Genomic DNA, 16,654 nt, shown 5'->3' with positions numbered 1-16,654 from the left:
TGTACCCCAGGTATTTTTCAGATAGCTGTTTCCATTCTGTCTGTCTCTGAGTTTTTTGCCTGCCTTCTCTCCAGAACTAGATCAGTACTCTGGGCTCAATCTCAGCCAAGCTTGCTGATCTTTAAAACTCCAGGTTTAGAGATGTGCAGGCAGGGGCTTGTGCTGATCTTTTGGGGGAAGTGTCCACCTAGCTTGGACTGAGGCAAGCTTGGCTGAGGTCAGTCCCACCAGAGCACAGAAGTGTGGCACTTGGTGTAAGCAAATTAGGCAGCCAGTGGTACAGTGCTGCTTCCCACAGGTGTTTCTATTTATACTGAGGGTTAAGGGAGGTAAATGTCTCCGGCCAGGTCCTTTGTCCCCAGAGAGGTGTCTCAGTGAATGCTGCCACTTAGGGACAGTCTCCAAGAATTGAATAATTTCCCTGCTGTGTACCCCAAGTATTCCTCACATTGCTGTTTCCATGCTGTCTGTCCCCACTTTGCTTGCCTGCCTTCTTTCCAGGAGCCAGGGCAGTGCCCTCAGAGCTCCAACCCAACAATGCCAGCTAATACTACAGGCTTTAAGCCCCACTGATTGCAAGAACTCGTGAAATTCATCCCCTCTCATTTTCTAAGGCAATGGTTTTGAGGAAATACTTTCCTTGTGCATTACCCTGTGTGTTCTACTCTCTCTCATCCTTCTCTGTGACCGCTGCTCCCTCCTCTCCACATACCCATGTCCTGTTTCTTCACTAAACCACATTTCTCAGAGTTGAGAGAGGGCTGGGTGAGCAACTGAAAATTTGTTTTAAGGTTGCAGTTTATAATGCTAATGGTTTAACATTTTATGATGTAAACAATGCTCCAAGTTTGATAGAAGCTGCATCTCATGAATAAATAGGTTGATCCATTAGTTAGATTTTCATTTTTAAAACTATCCAACTTTGGTTAACAAAGACCTGGTCATAAGAAGATTCTTGGCATTCATTTGATATGTAAGAAAAAGGTATAATAAACTTTTGGGTATTGTGGATACAATTTAGGATTTTTTAAGATTCATGGACTTTTTTTAAAATAAAATTAAGCAAAAAGCTGGGATATTGGTTTATTTCCTTAGCAGAAAACACAACATGTCTCCACAAGTCCTACTTTGTTGGATATGGCCTCTTCTCTCCCTTTCGTTGTGGAGTTTGTTCTGTCAATATTCAGGCTGATTTCTGAGGTATTTATGATGATTTGATAGTTTTCTAGTTTTGTTCCTAGGACAAGATGAGCTTAGGACCCTCCTATTCTGCCACCATCTTCCTTAATTTTGTCCATTTTTATACTTCTATTTTGCAGAGAGAAATTGCCCAATTCTTCATATCGCTATAAGCAGCAGTCCTTTTAAAGTATTTGCCTAGGTTTTCTCCCTTGTTTTATGCTTTATCAGTATATTTTATACTCTGCTGCTGTATTTATCTACTCAATTCATAAACATAATCATGTCAGTGCTTCTTAATTTTCAGTATTTCCCTAATTGTCAACAGAACAAAGCCAAAATTCTTTGGAATGGCTTTTAAGGTCTTCCCTAATTTATTGCTAATCCTACCTTCCCAAACATATTTCCCACTTTGGTCTCTACTCACGCCTTGATCATGCCAATTTGACACTATATGCTCTGTGCTTTGTCACTTTTGTGCCTTTCCTCATGCTTGTTGCTTGTTATGTTTTTTCTCCCTCATTTAAGTATATCCAGATTCTACCCATCTTTAAATTCAAGCTTGAATGTCACCTCTTCCACTAAGTATATACAAGATACACCTAGGAAGATACCTAGGATGTTCCCTTGCTTTCTCTGTTACACGTATCTGTATCTTCTTTATGATATTTGTTATTTCTAGTATTATATTCCATTAATCTTCCCCATAACCCTGTGTGGCAGCAATTTGACGGAAGATCCATGCTTGATTTATCTTGGTGTTCCTTTGCAGTAGCTAGCACAGTTCTCTTATATTTAGAGCTCAAGTACTATGTGATTGAAGTAGAATTAGTGGCTCCCTAGCATCTGTATTTTCTACAGAATACCAAGCCTCTATTCCTTGGCCTCGCATTCAGTATAGCCTGTGTAGCCTCTCTTGCTACTAACAAATAATACAGAAGAACCAAGAGAAAGCAATGAAAAGAAACTATAAAAACTATATCATGATACAAAGTTGCGTCTGATTTTATAAAAACTGGTAGAATTAATTTAAGTTTTAAATTTTTTAAACTTATTTTATAATGGAATTCACAAAGAACTATATCTGAAATATTATAGGAACTGTAACACATGGAGGAAAAATTAGAAAAGTCAGCAATTATATTGCTTAGTTTTCTTCACCAGAAAAACTATTTCCTTTAAGTGCTTCTATCTTAATTTAGGTCATTAATGGCTAAATTAAATAGATTACTTATTATATGCTCACAAATATTACATTTTATTTTAGGGAGTCAAATTCAATCAACACATTTATTGACACTTGTAATAAGTTCATAATGAAATATTTAGGTGAACAAACTCATAGTTTTGAACAGCGGAATCAACATAACTGTAATACATAGCTTTAGTAATTATGGTTTTGTACTTGTGAATATGAAACATCTTTTTTTCTTTAGCTATTTATATATTCTAACATTTTCATGTAATGACAAACATACCATAAACTGTCAGTTGAAGAACTTACTCCTACATCAGTCCTGTGCTCTAAAGTACATTTAAGAAAGTACATTTAAGACTGATTACTTGTGTTTCAGAAAGCATGAATATCTGTGGAATGATACAGTTGGACAATTTCCATTAGCATATTGAACCAATGTTCATGACATCAGACCACCAATCTATGAAGTCTAACTACTGCATCTTACTTCTTATATGGAGTTGTCTGATTTAAGGGGGAAAGGAGAATCTATTTTTTAAAAAAATTTAGTCCTCTGAGCCTTAAAAAATACATTATAACATACCTGCTATTTGCTATTCATTGACTATATCAAAATATAAAGCTATTCTAGGAAGCAACTAGAATGTAATCTTTTTAATTTGTGGATGAAAATTACTTCTGTAATTATTATACAACACAACAAAATAAATATAAATGAAATTAACTGGAAAGGGGAAAAGTTCTAATGAATAATATTAGACAAAGCATGAGTCACATAGCCCATTATCTCCCTAAGCAGGCATATAACAACAAAGCAGTTCTATGTCACTAAATGTTTTAAACTTTTTCTGCCTTATAGTATACTTATTATTTAACTCAGTAAAATACTAAGCAATACTCAAATTCCTATAGAGCAGAATTCTCTTAGCTACATTATATCTTAAAGATAATTTGGCACTACATGATTAATAATAACAATAAGTACATATAAAGTACCTTATTATTTACCAAACATTGTGTTAAACAATTATAATCCTGTAATCCAATTACATCTCTCGCAATCTTCACCTCAACTCTTTTCATTAATTTTTTAAATTTTAATTCCAATATAATTAACATGCAGTGTTATATTAGTTTTAGGTGTACAATATAATGATTCAATGATTCTATACATTTTTTAGTGTCCATCATGATAAGTGTACTCTTTAATTTCCATCACCTAATTCACCCCTCCATCTCCCCTCTGGCAACCACCAGTTTCTTCTCTACAGTTAAGGGTCTGGTTTTTTGTTTGTCCACTTTTTTTTTTGTTCATTTGTTTTGTTTCTTAAATTCCACATATGAATGAAATCATATGGTATTTGTCCTTCTCTGACTAATTTCATTTGGCATTATACCCTCTAACTACATCCATTTTGTTGCAAATGGCAAGATTTCATTCTTTATGTGGCTAATTAATATTCCTCTGTGTGTGTGTGTGTGTGTGTGTGTGTGTGTATCACATATTCTTTATCCATTCATCTATATATGGACATTTGGGCTGCTTCCAGTTTGGCTATTGTAAATAATTCTACAATAAACATAGGGGTGCATGTATCCCTTCAAGATACAAATGCAATGAAACGCCGGGACACCTGCACCCCGATGTTTCTAGCAGCAATGGCCACTATAGCCAAACTGTGGAAGGAGCCTCGGTTTTTTGTTTTGTTTTTAGGGTATTTTTGTATTCTTTGTGTAAATACCCAGTAGGGCAATTCCTGGATCATAGGGTAGTTCTTTTTTTAATTTTTTGAGGAAATTCCATACTGTCTTCCACAGTGGCTGAACCAGTTTACATTCCCACCAATAGTACAAGAGGGTTCCTTATTCTCCACACTCTTACCAACTCTTGTTGTTTCTTGCATTTTTTTTTTATTTTAGCCATTCTGGCAGGTGTGAGGTGATATCTCATTGTAGTTTTGCATTTCCCTGATGATGAGTGATGTTGAGCATCTTTTCATGTGTCTGTTAGCCATTTATATGTCTTTTTTTGGAGAAATGTCTGTTTGTATCTGCCCATTTTAATTGGATTAGTTTTGGCATTGAGTTGTGTAAGTTCTTTATGTATTTAGATACTAACCATTTATCAGATATGTCATTTGCAAATATCTTTCTCCCATTCAGTGAGTTGTCTTTTAGTTAAGTTGATTGTTTCCCTTGCTGCCCAGAAGCCATATCAACTCTTTTATCCTCACTTTATAGAAAAGGAAACAGAGCCATAGAGAGGTTAAGTGACTTGCCTAAGCTCACACAATAATAAATAGCAAAGTCCAAACTCAAACCTAAGTCAGTCTAATTCCATAGCCCATACTTAATCATATCCCTGTGGTTGATTCCTATAATATGATAAATGTACTGGGAAATATCTGGGAGACAACCCAAGGCAATACTGATGTGAAGTTTTTATCAAAATTTCTTTAATCTAATAGATGTATCACATTTAAAATCTTTTATAGAGAATTTTTATAGAGAATAAATATGTTTTACATAAAAACAGATCTATTTTGATGTATAATCTTATACTTTCACAATCACAAATACTAAAAGGCAGTCCAAAAATTAAATAAATATCATGTTTGGGGTGCCTGGTTGGTTCAGTCATTTAAGCATCCAACTCTTGATTTCATCTGAGATTATGATCACGAAGTCATGAGATAAAGCCCCGCATTGGACTCTATGCTCTGTGTGGAGTCCACTTGAGATTCTCTCTCCCTTCCTGTCCCACTGCCTCTCCCCCAACTCATGCTCTCTCTCTCTCTCTCTCTCTATCTCACTCTCTCTCTCCAAATTAATAAATAAAATCTTTTTAAAATAAAAATATCTTGTTTATAGATTGCTTGGCATCTATTATAAATTCACTTTTCTCTGGAGTGTCCTTTCCAATATATTTTGTAAGAGTGCAACATGAAATACTAACTATAAAATATTTATAAAACTGTAAATATGGTATTGTTGATGGAAACCTGAGAATTGCTAGTATAAAGGATTAGGTATGCATAATAAAATCATATTCATGTTATACATACCTTATAATTCAAGCATATTGCCAAAGTAATAGGTGACTAGAAAAAAAATGAGGAAACAATTATATATGTATATGAAATAAGAAAAAAATCAGATCAGGAGAGGGTAATTATCTCATAATAATTTTTATTGTTCTTTGGCATGTAACTAGAAATACTCTCTTACATTTTTAGATCTATGATCATTTTAGGCAGTACTGATCTTTCATTTGTTATAGAGTAGTTTGACAAAATACGTGTGACTAAAAGAGATTTTAGTAGGTAATGATGATAACATTGTCAAATGAAGAAGTGATTAATTTATATTATATCCAGTTATTTCACTCATAGGGTGAAGGTTGCACTATGAGGCTTGTAAAATTAAAATGAAAAGCTTTCATTTTGTAGGAAAGAGAAGTTATACTTGTTATCCACTGTCTTTGTAGCCACATCCCATTAGATGTGAGATCCCCATTCCTACTGTTCTGGAAACAGAGTCTATTATTAAAAGTTACCCCCTAATTATCTTGACATCTCTTAGAATTAGCTTTTAAGTGTAGGGGAAAAATCTTGGGTGGTTCAGCACTCCATAATTCTACAAAATCTTTTAATATAAAAAGGCTTCTCCCTATATAGTGTTTGCAAGTTGAGTCATTTTTTTCTTCAGTCTGGAGGATCCACAGAAAATCCCTCTTAGACAACTCACAAATTACATTTTCAGATGTATAAGTCACAAATTTCTCCAGGGGCAAACTACTCTATGACTTTAGCACCATCAAAGATACAAAGAAGCCTCTGAACTCTCAGAAATTTAAGCAAATTGATCATTTCTCTACATAGAAAAAACATCTCAGAGTACTTAAAAAGGCCTCCTAATCTTACTTAAAAATATAATCTCATGGACTCTGAGTCATAAAAGTCATTGGAAATCATGTAGTTCAAAGGATGGCAAACTTTTTCTGTAAAGGACTTATTTCTTAAATATTTGGGGCTTTACAGGCCAAGAGACTATGTCCTCAACTATTGAAGGAAATGATCTCACTGAAGGGCTAATAGGCTTTTTGCATTTTACATTTTTTACATTTTTAAAATGTAAAAGTCTTCCTTTGATCTTAGGGCATATGAAAACAGATCATGTGCTGGATTTGGTTCACAAGGCATAGTTTGCCAGCTCTTCATCTAGTTTATTTTTTCTTAAACTAGGCTATACTTACTTATGGTGCTTGTTGAAAATACTTGGATATACTGGCTTCTTTCCTTGACATTAAACTGCAAATGGGGATTCTTACTAGTGATGTTTTCCCAAAGTAAACCTCTAGGGAAATATACAATGTACAATGGTGGGAATAGTTTACCAAAAGGAGAATGAATGATTTAAGAGTCAAGTTTCATGAGTACAGGCCTTACTTCTTTTAGAAATAAAATTGCCTGGGTGGCTCAGTGGTTTAGTGCCGCCTTCAGCCCAGGGTGTGATCCTGGAGACCCAGGATCGAGGTCCCATGTCAGGCTCCCTGCATAGAGCCTGCTTCTCCCTCTGCCTGTGTCTCTGCCTCTCTCTCTCTCTCTCTCTCTCTCTCTCTCTGTCTCTCATGAATGAATAAATAAAATCTTTAAGGAAAGAAAAAATAAATAAATAAATGGCTCCTTGCCATGCACTATCCCTGCTCCCCTTAAATTTCCTATTTAAGCCTTAAAATTCTCAAAATTTTGCAAATCACATGCTTTGACTTCCTTTCATGCTAATTGCATTTAAGATTAACATTAGTTATACAATGATACTTTTTACTAAAAAAAACAGATTATGGAGAAAAAGTTTTCTGTATAATACTGTTTATTAATAGAAACTTTTTATTATTTTCATATTCCCCATGCACCTGGGAGTCACCTTTTACATTCTGTGGCCTATATAACCCATGAAACCATTTCTTTTAGAACAATGACTAATTAGGATACGCTCGTAGGTATGTAGCATGGCACTGATGTCATCAGATCAGGAAATGGTCTAATAAATTTCTTCATCTTAATGACTAATCTGTTAAGATTATAGAATGAAATTAAAACTTAGTTCTATATAAGATGCAGTAAAAACAGCAGATATAAATAAAGGAAAAACAAGGAAATAAACTTTTGGACAGAACCTTACAGGCTTAACTGAAAATTGGTTTAGTGTAGAGTATAAAACTGTAGAATTAATATTCTTTAGAGGAAAGAAGCAACTTTCTAGAAAGAAGGGGCAACTTTTTACATATTCATTAGTTGGACACATTTATTTAACAGTCTAATTGAATTTAGTCTTCACAGCAATTTTTTCTCTCAATTAGAACTTCTCAGTACTGTACAGAATTATAGTTCTCAGGAAAACATAGTCTTAGAGATATAGATTAGTTTTTACAGAGTTCTAATTAATGAATTTATAAACATCCTTCCCCTTCTTTTGATGTCAGTTTAAGTTTAATTAACTAGCAAGAAATATATTTCAAAAGTGTCATCTATGTAAAGTGGTATTACTAGAAAGAACATTTAAACTTTCTGATGCTCTGTACTATCTTTGAAAGTTTTCCTGCTAAGGAAGATATTTGGTTCAGTGTTCTAAAAGGCAGACATAAAGGTTTGTTCTAGTCAAAGCCTCCAAAACTTCAGGTAGTATGCCAATCCTAAATAACCACCGTCAATTCCATATTTATTGTATTTTCTGTTAGATTTTTAAATCAATGTAGTAGAATATGTAGCTGCCCTACGTTCTTTTGAAAAGATTAGAAACATGATCTGTATAGTTCCTCAGGAAGCTGGGTATCCTGATAAACCTAATACATGAAAGGATATTAGTTACCAATTTACAAAGACAGATATTATTTTATTAGGCATATATTATGTCTAACTGAATAAAATCTGCTTGTATATTTCCTCACTCTTTAGTTTTGTCTTGACTTTCAAGCTGATGAAAACTAGGGAATTACAATCATAGTAGAAAAGCTATTACTATGATAGAATAAGAGTCAAAGAAATTCTGAGTATTGGCATGTTTTAGATCAATGTTTAGAGGCGTATGAAATTTGTTATTTACCTCCCCCGGGATGTGAAATATTTTTCATGGTTGTTTGCTATATAAATCCAACATTACCTTTCTATTTCTTATGTTAATCTTTTACATTTTATGTCTTTACCAGTTTTCATAGTGAGTATTTTCTCTTAATCATTATCTCATCAGAGGCTTACAATTATATGCTGAGACAGGAGATTCCAAATCTTTTATAATAATCAATTATATAGTATATTAAACCTTATGAAGTATTTTTGTTATATCATACCTAAATGACATATTATAAGTCTATCATATTTTGCTCAGGTTTCATTGAAAAATGGAATAAGTCATTTTCGCATAGATAAAATTCATTTTGATCATTTGTCAACTTTCTCTTCTCCTGTGCTTGGACTCCTTCTTTGTCTAAAAGATACACTTGTTAGGTATGTTCTACTTTGAAGCTAACAAAAAATATTAATAGCAATTATTATGTCTATTAAAATCCTTTTGGTTGAAAGGAACAAAACTTTACTCATTCTAGCTTGAGCAAAAACAAAAGGGTATAGTAAGAACTCAAGTCAAGGATCATGATTACCATAGAGAACTCAAGGGCAGAAAGGAAAGTTAATACTTAGGAGGAACTGGAATCAAGAACCCACATAAAAATTTGTTTTCATCTGTTCTTCTAGAGATATATGATCTCTTGTTTCAGTTGCCTTTATGCGTGGCTGTTTTATGCTTCACATTCTCTGCACATTGACTTTTTTCTACTTATTTAGGCATCTGACAGACATTGCTTTTCTTTAATGCATGAGATTGCCTGTCTTCATTTCAAGCAACCAGCAGAAAAAAAACAAAACAAAACAAAAAAAACCCCTTCTGAATTCTAATTCTAAATCCCCAGGAAAGAGAACCTGTCCCAATTTAGGTCAAATTCCAGCTACCTGCACTGGGTAACAGAGTACCAATGCAGCACTGGAAATAGCCATTAGTTCTTAGTAAAGTAGAGGATAGAAAGACACCTCACAATGTATTTGTGTCTGCTTTTATACTTAAATATTAATTCTGAAGTTTTACTTTGGAAGAGGTTCTCACCATGACTTACCCTTAAGCACAAATGAAGCTAATGAAGTAATATCCTTCCCTCAATCAAAATTCCTAAGAGTTCTGTTTCATGGTAAATGCAACTGAGAAATTATAACTTGGTTTATGATTTATTTTGCTTTTGCTTCACAGCCAGTAACTACGACTAGTTCATCAAGTAAACATATATTTTCACTTCAACATGTGTCCCTTCCAATTGAAATAGCATCTGACAAATTTGGATATTTTTCCCTTAAAAGGCTCAATTCTCCAAGGTAAGCCTCTCTAATAACCAGATCTACAAACATACAATATTAACTTTGAGTATAATATATAAATAGTTTGTTTTATTCTCCACTGCATTTTTAAGATTATATTCAATTCCCAAAATAATAATGTACTAATTAGACAGAGACAAGAAAATAGTACATTGCAAGGAAGTATCCTAAGCAAGCTATTACTTTCATGTGATGGAAAACAGTTAATATTAGGGCAAACACAAATAAGTGCAAAATCCACCTAACACTATTATTCTTCCAATTTGTTCACAAGAATGTTGGTGGTGTTTCTTGCTTTCTACTGTCTAATAGATAAAATATGTACTTTATAATATTTTCCTATAGGGAAGTTTGCAACAGAGAAAATATTTGACATTTAACATCTGATGAATATTTTTAAGGTGTTCATGTTTGTCTTTTCTTTAAGTAATGAAAGAGCAGTTATGTCAAATGATGAAGGGAGCAAGCCTGAAACAGAAGTTTCTGATACAAAAATTTCTGAAACTTCAGCTGGTTCTTTGGACGATAGAAGTCTCCAAGACCTAACAATAATTGAAAATGACACCCTCCCACTGGAATCTGGCTCTGAAAGATGTATGATTGATTCTGACTCTGATAGAGGCATTGGTTTGGACTCTGACTTAGAAGAACACTCAAAAGACTCTGGGTCAATAATATGGGGCATGGACTCCGACTCAGAAAAATGTCCCATGGACTCAAACTCTATGAAATACCTATTAGAAGCAGAAAAATGCCAGATGCCTTCAGGCTCTGTGAAAGATGTGATGGAGTCAGAGCAACAACTAGAGGGAATTGAACAATGCCAGGTGGACTTTGACCCTTTGAAATACTGGATGGATTCAGATTCAGAAAAATACTTGGCAGACTCTGACTCTGAAAAATATGCACTGAACTCTGACAGTGAAAGACCAGAGATGGATTCAGACTCAGAAAAATGTCCAACAGCTTCTGCATCTGTGAAACATCTGCTGAAGGCAGAAAAATGCCAAATAGCTTTAGATTCTGTAAAACGCCTGATAGAATCTGAAAAAAGATCCATTGAGACCAAAGAACACTGGATGCTCTCTGATTCTAAGAGGTTTGTGATGGACCCAGACCTGGATAGAGATGGAATGGACTCAGCTTCTGCTTCTGGGGTACATCTGATGGCGGAAGAAAAACACCAGAAAGAGATTAGATCTAAGAGATATGTAATGGATTCCGATTCTGAACCATGTGAGATGGATTCAGACTCTGAAAAATATGGGCTAGCCTCAACAGCTGTGAAATGTGTCTTGGATGCCAAAACATTCCAGTTGAGCACTGACACTGAGGAGCACTGGATGGATTCTTGGTCTGAAGAACGTACAATGGACTTAGATTCTGAAAGCCTGGGGGCAGTCTCTGATGCTGTGAAACACGTGTTGAAGGCTGAACATTGCCAAAGGGCCTCTGACTTGGAAAAATTCTGGATGGGCCTTAGGTTTGAATCTAAAAGATTCTTGACTGACTCTGAAAGACAAAAATCGGACTTCAACTCTGGTAGACATTGGGATAGCTATGGAAGGTATCAATTTAGGTCTGAAAGACTTCAGCGTAGCTCTGGAAAACGTAAAGATGGCCTTCAAAAACATCAGGATAGCTTTGAAAGACATCAAATAGACTCCAATTCTGGAAAATATCTAGCAAAATCTGAAAGCAAAAAATATCAAAATGAATTTGAAAGTGAAACACAGATGATGGAGATGGAGAAGGAACAGTGTTTGATATTTGAAAATAAGAAACTTCCAATGGACGAAGAGAGGGAAAGATATCTCATATGGCCTGACAGTGAACAAGAACACAAGACTGTATCTGACAATGAAAGACACGACGTTGACTCAGAAAATGAAGCACAACAGCTTGGTGCTCGCAGGAAGGGTAATCGTCCTCAGGGTAAGCTTAAATGTGTGTGGCTTTTGAAACCATCTTGTTTACAAGTACAATTAAAAACAGGATGATGCTTATGTCAATAGCTTTGATAGAGTTGAGGCTGAGATCATTTCATAAAAAACTCAGATAAAAGGTATTTTAACCTTAGATTTCCATTCACTTTTAAAAATTAGACAAATAGGGGCACATGGCTGACTCAGTCAGTAGAGCATTTGGCTCTTGATCTTAGGGGGTGTACACACTACCCAAGATTACTTAAGATAAAATCTTTTTTAAAAATTAGGTAAGTCATCTCTCTTTAGTTATCTTCTTCTTAAAAGAAAAAAAAATAGAGAATTATTAACAGAGATGGTTATAGGGCCTAGAAAACAACACATTAAATTTTGTTTGCATTATTTAAGAATGGGTGAATAGTCATAAATAAATAAAAATTAAAAAAAAGAATGGGTGAATAGAGATTGCTCATAAATTTTTCCCCATTATTAGTTGCTATGAAAAGAAGTATCCAAGCCTAACCATATAAATATCCAACTTGCTTCTTTCAAAATTATTATGAAAGCTCTATAATTCTCAATAAATAGTTGACATTTACCTTGTTAATCACATTGACTTTATCACACTAAATGATTATAATTCTTCATTTCCTAAGCCATTGGTATTAAGGTATGCTTATGACAAAGGAACTATTATCATTTCATAAAGTGTTTTTCTTCATACTAGTCATTTTCCACAGTCTTACAATTCAAAGCATGAAAAGAAAATTAAGAACTTGATGCCTAAGCATTCATAAGAAAACTTCCCTCTGAAAATATAACAAATTTTGTGCTTCAATAAACTCCAGTGACTTTTCAAAAATAGAGTATTTGAAATTATATATATGTATACATATATATAATGTATGATCAATGTTTCCTATTTTAATATGTATTTACACATGTCTTTGAAATTTGTTTTATATAATACTGACTTCTTCATATCATATTTTTTAAGCAGAGAAGATTATTAAATCCAATAATACTATATATTTTGGGGCATTTACTACACAAATTGCTATTCAGGTGTTTACCTAGTTATCAGGTACATTTATCCTCAAGCCATTAATTTAGTTGGATTAAATATGTAATATTTTATTGGAACAGTCAGAGGAAAATATTTACCTCATTTTTTATATTATCTGACAAAAACTCTCTGATTGTTAGTTAGACATGCAATTCTATTGGAAAGGATAAAGTAATGGGAGAAATGAATTTCTGAGATCCTCTTATAAGGCAACATATTGATAGAGTGGTGAAAGGTGTTACCTTTTACAAAGAGGGGCCAAACACTAATTAAAACAATGTATTCACTGGATTTAAATTTTGTAACATTAAGTTAATTCTCTCCTGATCCAACATCATTCTTTTCTACCAGGGCAGTATTAACAATGCTGTAAGAGTTGCATTAATCAGCATGGAGGGTATAAAGGTTCACATTTCTCATCCAGCTTCAGTTTTTGATATTTTCAAACAACATCTAATAAACGTCCAGAGAAATACCATAACTACTCCTAAGGGACTCAACTGCATTGTTATTGATGTGCTTTGTAAAATTTTGTCAATCAAATGCTTACTGCATGCTCGGCATATATTATGATAAAAACATAAAAGCATAATACTAAATTTATATAGTGCCTCAGGCTTTCAAAGTCCATTACTGTGAATATAATAAACCATCTAATACTGAGTGTCAAGCAGTATGCTTCACACAAGTCACATGCATTATTACACCTAAATTCTATCCTTTATTGATAATAGCTAAGCTTTATATAGCACTGTCATGGACAATTCTAAGCAGTTTACACATAATAATTTGTTAGTGCCAATTCACCAGCACAAATTAAGTAATACTAATTGATGAGTTTTAAACATATGAATTCATTAAAACCTTTCAACTTTAGGAGGTAGACACTATTATCATTTCTAGTTTACCAATGAAGAAACTGAGGCACAAAGAAGTTGTGTAATTAACCAAGGTAACACAATAAATGACAGTCAGGACATGAAACCATACTCCAAAGTCTGTGTTGTTAAACATGAAGACATACTATCTTTCAGCTAAGCTGAATGTATTATCCCAATTTTACAGTGACAACAGAGAAACTAAAATATTCAAGTGAGTTGTTCTGGACGTTAACAAGAGCTTATTGGATTCCAGAGTCTGAGTCCTTAATCAAGTTTAAGTGTGTTACCTATACCTCAACTCTTGTTTAACCTCATATTCTTCTAGTTTAGAAAGAGCAACCACGGTATAGCATTATTATACCTGCTTCAAAAATGAGGAAACTGAGGCTCAAGCAGGCTTCTTCCCTAAATGTCACATAGGTAATTAGCAGTTAGGCTGGAGGATAGAAATTCCTAGTCTAGTGTTACCTCAAGTACGTCTGTGACTTCATGAAGTTTATAATATGAGAAAATAATATTAATCCACATGAAACCAGTCAATTAATTACACTTTAGCTGAGCCCAATTTTTTATAAAGGCTTTGACACATTTTAAATATTTGCAGTTAGGCTATATCTAATTTGTGGATTATTATTAGTGTAAAACACACATTGGAATATGGTTCATCCATAGTTAAAGCCCTTTCATACATAAAACCAAAATTTTGCTAGCTGCTTTCACCAATCTTCAGCTGTTGTATATTAAAAATATAAACTGATAGGCTAAATGTGATTTGTAAAATCCTATAAAGTTGAAGCCTATAGGTATAGAAAAATTGCTCTTTGTGCTACCTATGCTCACTTTGAAATGAACAACACACTCCTTACCTAAAGTCAGCTTAACACTGTCTGTTCCTTCTCTAGCTGCCTTATCATAAAGAGATAGCAAAACCGGCTTTGCTGCATGTCCCAGGCTGAAAATTAGGCCTTTTTGTTCCTCTGTCTATGGATTTTAAATGACAATACTTTTTTTTTTTAATGAATAGTTGGTTACAAAACAGGTGCCTTTTAAAAGATTTTATTTATGTATTTATGTATGTATGTATGTATGTATGTATGTATGTATGTATTTGAGAGAGAAAGAGAAAGAGGCAGAGGGAAAGAGTTTGAGTGGGGGAGGGGCCAAGGGAGAGAGAAAAGCCGGCTCCCTGCTGAGCAGGGAGCTAGAAGTGAGGCTCTCACCCAGCACCCTAGGCTCATGACCTGAGCCAAAGGCAGATGCTTAATCAACTGAGCCACCCAGCCATCCCACAAACCACGTTTTTATCTTTTTTATAAAATGCCTTTCCTGAGAGTAGTATAAAGGTCATTAATAATATTAACTCATTTATTTAATTTCTATGCTTTTATAATGATGTTTAGAATTTTTGTTGTACTGGAGGGGAGAAGAAATGTGTGGGAAATATCAGAAAGGGAGACAGAACATAAAGACTGCTAACTCTGGGAAACGAACTAGGGGTGGTAGAAGGGGAGGAGGGCGGGGGGTGGGAGTGAATGGGTGACGGGCACTGGGGGTTATTCTGTATGTTAGTAAATTGAACACCAATAAAAAATAAATTTTTAAAAAAATTTTATACCAAGTACTATCATTTTGGCATTATTGAACTGAAATCTCCATTGTTTGACATGAACATATTTCTGTATATTCTCACCCCATACTCTACCATAGCCTATTATTAAACATTTTTTTCATTAAAAAATGGTGGTAAAATATACATAACATAAAATTTACTATATTGACCATTTTAAAGTGTAAAGCTCAATGGTAGGTACATATTGTTGTGCAATCAGTCTCCAGAACTATTTTCATCTTGTGAAACAAACTTTATAACCATTAAACAATAACTTCCCATTTCCCTCTTTGCTCAGTCCCTGGCAACCACCTTTCTAGTTACTTTCTCTATGATTTTGTTTAAGTTTTTATTTAAGTTCCAGTTGGTTAACATGCAGTGTAATATTAGTTTCAGGTATACAATTTAGTGATTTAACACTTCCATATAACACCTGGTGCTCACCACCAGTGCACTTCTTGATCTCCATCACATATTGAACCTATCCCCCTAACCACCTCCCTGCTTATAACCATCAGTTTGTTCTCTATAGTTAAGAGTCTGATTCTTGGTTTGCCTCTCTCTCTTTTTTGTCCCCTATGTTGATTTGTTTCCTTTCTATGATTTTGACTAAGCATATCATATACAGTATTTGTGTATTTATGCCTGTCTTCTTTCAATCAGCAACCAATGCTGTTGCATATGTCAGAACTTCCTTCCATTTTAAAGATAAATAATATTCTATTATATGGATATACCAGATTTGTTTATTCATTTATCTGTCCCTGGATAGATGTTGGTGTTGTGTACCTGCCATCTTTCGGCTATTGTAAATAATGCCACTATGAACATGAATGTGTAAATATCTCTTTGAGATCCTGATTTCATTTTGGGGACATAAAATCAAAGAATAATTGTTAGATCGTATGATAATTCTGTTTTTGATTTTTTGAGGATTTGCCATACTGTTTTCTATAATACCTATACCTTTTTACATTCCCACTAACAGTGTACAAGAGTTTCAATATCTATACTATTTCATATCCTCATGAACATTTATTTGTTGCATTTTTGACAGCAGTCATCCTAATGGGTACTTCTTTGGCAATTTTATATCCAGTATTTCATTAGAACAAGAACTGTCTACAAAACTTTTTAGTGAAAGTGAACTGAAGATATGCTGAATTTTTACATGAAGCAAATCTATCACCAGTATATAGTGGAATATTTTTTAAAAGATTATATTTATTTTGAGAGAAAAAGAGAGAGTGTGCTTGTTCAGGGAGGGGAAGAGGCAGAAGAACAGAGAATCTCAAGCAGACTTCATGCTGAGCACAGAGCCCAACTTTGGGCTCGATCCCATAATCCTGAAATCATGACCTGAGTTGAAATC

The 16,654-nt window shown here is 34.1% G+C and overlaps 1 protein-coding gene across 4 annotated transcripts in view; it reads left to right on the top strand.

Moving 5' to 3' along the window:
- The window catches only part of LOC140627314 (uncharacterized), a 290,030-nt gene that overhangs the window by 254,790 nt on the left and 18,586 nt on the right, over positions 1 to 16,654 (top strand). For all 4 annotated transcript variants that reach the window (XR_012026135.1, XM_072815491.1, XM_072815489.1 and 1 more), the window contains exons 10-11: positions 9,677 to 9,798; positions 10,229 to 11,736. Coding sequence is in view for 3 of the 4 variants with exons in the window: in XM_072815491.1 (XP_072671592.1) it covers positions 9,677 to 9,798; positions 10,229 to 11,736 (1,630 nt within the window). In the remaining variant the exon portion in view is untranslated. The remainder of the gene's footprint in view (positions 1 to 9,676; positions 9,799 to 10,228; positions 11,737 to 16,654) is intronic.

This window comes from Canis lupus, chromosome X (genome assembly GCF_048164855.1).
Source record: "Canis lupus baileyi chromosome X, mCanLup2.hap1, whole genome shotgun sequence".
Classification (NCBI taxonomy): Eukaryota; Metazoa; Chordata; class Mammalia; order Carnivora; family Canidae; genus Canis; species Canis lupus.
Note: the sequence above shows the minus strand (reverse complement) of the source record. Positions and strands in the feature narration are given on the sequence as shown.